The 7,307-nt window shown below is 40.7% G+C and overlaps 1 protein-coding gene across 7 annotated transcripts in view; it reads left to right on the forward strand.

Annotated features, from left to right (window-relative positions):
• The window catches only part of LOC306833980 (ankyrin repeat and SAM domain-containing protein 1A), a 67,799-nt gene extending 61,438 nt beyond the window's left edge, over positions 1-6,361 (forward strand). For 4 of the 7 annotated variants that reach the window (XM_079359674.1, XM_079359677.1, XM_079359676.1 and 1 more), the window contains 3 exons: positions 58-240; positions 1,544-1,633; positions 2,526-3,058. In XM_079359674.1, coding sequence (XP_079215800.1) covers positions 58-240; positions 1,544-1,633; positions 2,526-2,642 — 390 coding nt within the window. In that variant the 3' untranslated portion in view covers positions 2,643-3,058. The other 3 variants (XM_079359675.1, XM_079359679.1, XM_079359678.1) reach the window with 3 other exon arrangements.
• The last annotated feature ends 946 nt before the right edge of the window (positions 6,362-7,307 follow it).

The following is a 7,307-nucleotide window of genomic DNA, read 5'->3' on the forward strand; positions in this document are numbered from 1 at the left end:
GGAAAACTTTTAGGAGTCGTTTAAAACATTGGTTTCCACTTTTTCTTTCTCGTATAGAACCTGACCTATGAGATCATACTGACCCTCGGCCAGGCGTTCGAGGTGGCCTATCAGCTGGCTCTGCAGGCACAGAGGACCAAACAGCACCAGCACCTCCCAGTGGGACCCGGATCAGAGGTTATTGAGACCAAGTCCAGCCGACCTGTGCCGAGGCCAAGAGGCAGTGTGCGGAAGTCAGCGGTGAGTTTGAAATCAATAATGTTTCAGCACGAGACTGTTGAAAGTAAGTGACAGAATAGGTGAGTACTTGTGTTCTGAATTATGAAGATTTGTCCAGCTTGTCTAAGGAGCTTGCTCCATTCAAAATCCAACTGCTTTCTAAAGTCTGAACTCATTCAGAGCTGAACACAAAGACAAGTTACACACTTTTATTTTACTCAGCAGGCAGCAGGTTTAACACTTCCTCATGAGATATTACTATATTGATCCATGTAATTTCATAATGTCTAATTTCTAAATAACTTGGACAATTTCATGTACAGGACATGCAAGAAAACATTGCAAACAGGGTATGCTAATAGCTAAAACGGCATGCTTTTTATGCCACAAATGGACCCAAATATAAACAAATACAGGCTGGCATGTGCCTTTCTGATTACATGTGGAGCTGTTTTTCCATTTATAGATTCTCGTGGGAAGCAGCTGAACGTTTGGCAGCACTCTGAGTCCAAGACAAATTTCCCCAAGGGGACAATAAAGCGAATCGTATCGTAAAAATTGCTCTCAAACAGACTCGAGAGAAATGCAACAAGTTGTGTTGAAGTTTTGACCTCCCAGTCATACTCACACTCGTTCCGAATGAATGACCCTGTGCCAGACACTCCTCTTGTTTAGACTGAAGCCTATCAGACATTATAATACTCCCTGTGTGAGTAGTTATCTTTTAAGGTAAACAGAAGTCTCCCTGTTCATCAAACTACACTTTGAAAACATATTAGAAGCTCTCAGAACATTTGTCTAGGTCTGCAGCGTATTGCACGATTGTGAGTACACTGTGATGATGTTTGTTTGGCCATTTGCTTTAAACCATTAGTGCGAGAGCTTGTGCTGAATGTCAATGAGGTAGCTATTCCGCAGGGACTCGTGTTTGGCTGCAGCTTAATGAACTCAACAGAATTATGTCTATTGTCACTTCTCCTGTTGATGCCTGTTTTTTTTTTTTTTTATCCACTTGTGCTTTTGTTACAAATAATTTCAACCCCTTCTAATCTAGCGCACTTTTCAACAAACGCCTTGCTTCTCATTCCTAAAGCTACCGCGGTTGCTCACATTCAAGTCTGTATGCTGCCACAGTCTTATCTATGTTAGCTGTAACAGACCAGACTCCCCCTGTCTCATGCTTTTCAAATCGGTGTTACTTTCTCTCCATTGAATTCTCTCTAAACCCCTCTTCCTGTCTGTTTCTCTTGTGCTCTTTACTTTCGTCTTCTTCTTCTTCTCCTTCTTCCCTCTCTCTCTTCCTGGCGGTGTTTATCTCTCCCAGGACTCTCCTCCTCTCGACAGTCGTTGCTGTTACTGTTACACCTGCACCACCCACCGTCCCTCCTTTCTACCGCTGCACTCTGCTGCCCAGGTGCTGCCTTCACATCCTCCTTTCATCCTGTGCCACCTCCAGCCTCTCACATTGCTTTGTTTTTCATCACAGCCAGCTTCTTTTCCCCTACCCTCTCACTGCCTTGAAAATAAACCAAACCATCATCACCACGATCCAACACATTGTTATCTATGTTTTACTGTTTGTCCTTGAAACATGTATTTATATGGCCCACATTTCATATACTGTTTATGAACCATATTTACCTCCACTTTGCCATATATGGACTGAAAAATGCTTATGTTTGACTCAGGCGCCCCCTAGTGACAGTGTGGTGGAAACACAGGCAACATTTACAAACAAATGAGAAGCAAATTCACAATCTGAGTATAATCTGCTAAAAAAAAAAAAATGCTGCTTGATTGATTTTTTTAATTATTTATTTTTCCAACAGTATAAGAAAAGTTCTTGTAAATATTGGTTACCGTACTTATCCACAGCAGGGGTAAACCTCTTCAGGAAAGCAGTTTCAAAGGTGAAGGTTGAACCTTTAATGTTACTATAATGAAGTCGTACTTCTATCAAAGCTATGAGTCCATAAAGTCTGAGAAGGCTGGTATCTTCTGACAAAGACTCTGACGCATGCTTTAAAGCTGAAATATGTATAAGAAAATTATCAGAGAGACGTATTTTAATGTTTTTTAATGTACAGCATGTTTCTTGTATTTACGTACATATGTGCGTGACTGATGTGTACCAAGAGGAAGTAGAGCATTAAGCGTCATATAGTGAGAGATGGATTGTGATCACAGGCATTTTTCAACTTCGTTTGGTGATTTCGTCCAACTATTTTTTGATCAAACAACCTTTTTAGAAATATGTGAGTTATTGTTGAAAGGCGGCGTTTGATTCCCTCTGTTTGTGTTTGCAGGGGGACCTTGTGGAACAGGAGGGGGATTCTCAGTCCCAGGGCAGCACCACGTGGCTCGTGGACCCGAAGGAATCCAAGCGCACTATCAGCACTAAGTACGAGACCACCATATTCTGAGTGGAGCCCTCTTCCTCCCGACCTCTGGGCCTGGTCTCACCTTCCTCTTCCTCCTCCTCCTCCTCCTTCTGTGTGCCTTTCACTGTGACTCTGCTTCTCTGAGCTGGACCCCTGCCCTCCTCTGGGACCCCCCCCCCCCTTCCCTTCCCCTGCACTTGTGTCCTCATCTGAAAACAACACATCCTTGGACAGCTTAACCACCTCCTCCTAATTGATTATCAATTCAACTCTTCTTCTCTATATTAACCCTCCTCCAGCCTGCCGCTCACCTTCACTGCTATTCTCCTCTTTGTTTACCTTGAATGCTTCCTGAACTCTCTGCACAATGCTTCCTTTTTCTTCTTCTCCTCTGTCAACATCCCTCTATTGACTGTTGGTGATAAGCGCTCTCTCTTTTTTTTTTTTCTTGGTGCTTTTTCCTGCTCTATTAGGCGACGGCCACTCTGAGGCTTTTCACTCTGATCTTTCAACTCTTCTGACTTCTCCGACTTCTGAGAGAAATTCAGATTTTCCTGCAGTCGAGAGAGAGAGAGAGAGACCCACCACACATATCCTGTACCTGGATGGACATGTTTCCTGAGGAAACTCAGAATATGGTTCCTGTAATTCTGGCCTGTAGAAGACTTCTCAGAGGTTGGGGTGTTGTAGGGGTTACACAGGATTAACTAAGGGCGATATTATTCACTGTCTGCTGAAGCCAGAGGATGCTATGATCCTAACACTGTGATAAGGTCTTTTGAAGCTACATAAAGAAGCATCTTTTTGTTTGGGGGGGGGGGGGTTCCAGCAGATAAGGAACAGCATGTTAGCAGTCCTCACTGCTCCAGATAATAGACCTTCTTAAGACTTGTAGCCCTCCTCTGACTATCAATCAGAGCAAAAAAAAAAAGAAAAAAAAAAGCGGTTCTGAGGTGAACTAACTAGAACTAAGCACTTTTAACAAAACCAAGAGTGTGTAAGAATAAGTGCATCTTCCTCTTTCCTGTTTCTTCTTTTCTTCATTTCACAACAAATGCCTTCTTTGTTCATCTGTATCAGCATTGCCTTTTCTTTTGCCAGTCTCACTGGGTTAATATGTCACGGCTGCTTTGTGAAAAGAGTTAATAATTGTTCTGTGGGAGGGGATGGGCTAATCCGTCCTCATCGTTCTCTTTGTGTCCATATTAGTTAAGTGTTTTTATCTTTGTTTTTTTTTTACTTTATTTAACCTCACTCCTTTTGTGTGTTTGTGCGTTTTTCTTGTTTCTCCTCCTCTATAGCTAAACACTGTGGCCAATTCCAGCCAGTAAGAAAAAAAGGACAGGACATAATGAGCCCTGTTGCATGCTGGGTAGGATGGGTTTTGTTGAAAAAGTGACCTGCATCCAATGCATCTGATTGCACCATCAGTTGGATCGGGCTCACTACAGAAACACAGGACCTGGAGACCTGCGAGTTCATCTGACCTCACTCTATTACACACAGCACACACACACACACGCATGCACGCACACACACACTCACTACTCTATTTAACTTTCTGTCCGAAAGTGATGGTTGATCCAAACTATTTGTTTGCTCATAAAGAGCTGCCTCCTTGTACATGAAAGTACAGCGGCTGACTTGGGCAGAAGATAAAGGCTGCAAATTCAGAGTTGAAGTGCAAGGACTAAATGAAAAGTCAAAAACGCATAAAGCGTGACAGCAAATGCCGCAGAAAAGCTAAAAAAATCCAGTCAGCACAACAGAAGTGCTCCAGGTCTGCAGGGGGTGCACAAGGGAACTGAAATTTGACTAAACATGTTTAATGTAGAAAACCCTTTACACGGGAGATTAGATTTGTCCCTTGTCAGCCACCGTTTCGAAATCATCTCTTTCAGGACATGTAGCGGCAATGTTTTAATACAGAACTTTTAGTTCGAAGGGGAAACTACTTTGTGCAACGCTTCAAACGTACACGCTCAAAGAGAAAGACCTCACACTGTAGGTACACACTCCTTCCTGTTGCATTATGTTGTAGCATCTCTTTATGACCATCAGCCTATCCACAAACTGTACACAAAACTGTGATTAAACCATATAATCTTGCACGGGAGGAACTCTCTTAACGAACTCAAAGGGCAGAGGAACTGACACTACAAAGACTGTTTGATATTGGTGGTAATAATAATGATGATATACTATAACAGGGTGGCTTTTATTTGATTTGAAAGGCTTCTCCTCTTTTCTTTTTTTTATATTTTTATTGTTTTATAGGACAATTGTGTGTCCTAACACTGTAACTGGATATGGTGTGGTTAACTGCAGTTCTCCCTCTCCATCCCTGCTCCCTTTGTTCCATTAACCCACATAAGTTTGATCACCAAACCTGCCATGCAGGCTGGTACGTCTTTAGATTTTAGCTACAGAACAGAACAGGACACACAGCATGTTTCTCCTAGCTAACTCCCTGTATGTTGACTGTTAATGGTACTTTTGTTTGATGTGTATATTGGTACGTATGATTTAACTGTTGTGTATGTGGTACGTTGTAAGGCCAGTGCGATAACTCTATGGTACACTGTCTCCAGCTGGCTGCTGTCGGCACCTTCAGCCATCAGCCTGGGCCCCTTCTGCTTTTGCACATTGCTGAGGATCAGGAGAGATATTATCGCGACTAATCTGATGACGTCAATGATGAGAATGATATTGTACATGAATCTAGCGCTCTGTATTTTGATACTTGAATGAATTTTTGCTTTTATAGATATCTATATATATATATATATGTATATGTATATGTATGTATGTACCTATGTAATTTTTGACGCTGGTCAAAAGAGAGAAAAGGACTATGTCTTATAAAGTTAAACATATCGAATAAATACCCTGTGATTTAAAAAAAAAAAAGGCTGAGATAACGATGACTCAGAAGAGGGACCTCACTTAAAAAAAAAAAAAAAAGATTGTAAATAATCTTGGGCTTCCAGTCTTTTTTTATGATTATTTTTCATAATTGTACAACTAATAAATGGCGCTACTAGAAATTCTGCTCTTGTTGCTCTTTTTTTTAACATCTATTCACCTACTATGTTTAATGTTATTGTGAAATTGATGGCCTTTCTTTCCGGCATCTAACAACACATAGTTCCACCGTATAGTAGATATAGGATCATCACTTAAGGACATTTGTGTGTTGATTCTTTTTGATGTTCCTGATTTATCAGACGGTAAACGAGGTCAATGGATGTGCCAAGATGAAATGTTTTGTTCCCATCCTACTTCTCTTTCATAAGCCTTTCCCTGCTGAAGGATGGACAAAAGCAGCTCAGAGCCAGTGCAGGTGTACGGGAGATAAAGGATCCAGGCACACAAGCTGACAGTAAAGCATCCTCAGACCTTCTTCTGTCAGTCTGAAAATAAAGCTACTGCGGTGAGTACAGGCTGTGGTGTCATAAAGAGCCCAAAAGCCATAAACATGTTCCTACTGTTTACTCAATTGGTTTCCAGCATTGCACAGTTATCTATGTTTAAAAGTTAATGGTCATTGCGTGACCACTGGTTATGCAGCTCTGTGAAGACTATTTAGACTTAACAAACTTGAGAAGATTTCAGAGAAAACAAAAAAAACACACTTTGTTGGCGTTGTCATGTTTATGTTATAGTTTAAAGAGATACATTCAAATAGAATACATTTTCAAAGTGCCCGACCTCCAGGTTTGGCATAAATATTTTTTATTTATCTTTGTCCAATTCAAAATGAGTCAACAGAAGAAAATGACCATGGCCATGATTAAAATGTAACTCCCTTTAGATGTGTGAACAATAAAACCTAATGTAGTCGTCTCTAATAAATGATTGAGTGTTTTAATATAAAAGAGGGGAAGTTATTTATTTGTACAAGCAGTTGACAATCACGCACAGGTAGTATTACTGTGTGCACTGCAGATCACATTTTCTGCCGTTTCCCCACAAGGTAATAGACCAAACTTTAAAACTGCTCAACTAGAAAATTCATAAATATTTAGTTAGCACTGCTGCCAGCTGGACCTTCGATTCCTAGCCAGGACTTTGGAAATAGATAAGAGACAGATTCTGGAGTCTGCACCATGTTTTTAAATCAAACTATGTATAGAAAAGTGTCAAAACAAAGTCACATGCAAGCATAGGAAGGCGGAACAGGAAGGTTAGGATCATTGCGTCTTTGTACTGTAAAAGGTTCAGGGTCTAGATCCTGGATTGTGGTCCTGAGAACACTTTATGATAACTGGAAGCTAAATATGATCAACTTAATTAAGATCACACTTTATCTCTTCTGGTTATTGATCTCCAATGTTACTGTACAAAAAGTTATTTAAAGCAAATGGTCATACACTTCATGGTGGTGGGATTATATTATATATTACACTGGTTTAGGTAAAGAAAGGCTGTGACACAGCATTTAAAACATGGTCACCCCTGTAAATGTTGATCCTGCATGTTAGCACATTAATGCTTGAAGCCAAAGCTGTCATGTAATGTTACCATTAAATAACTCGACAGCTGCAAATATCTGTGATAGAAATGTAGAACTGGTGGCATGAAAATAAGGTAAGTCTTGTGACATTGTTCACCAACAGGAGTGAATCAACATTTGACATGGTGGTGAATGACAAAATGAATTTACACATCAGCTTATTTTCATAGATATGCAGCAGACGTCACAGA

Source organism: Symphodus melops, assembly GCF_947650265.1.
Source record: "Symphodus melops genome assembly, chromosome: 13".
NCBI lineage: Eukaryota > Metazoa > Chordata > Actinopteri > Labriformes > Labridae > Symphodus > Symphodus melops.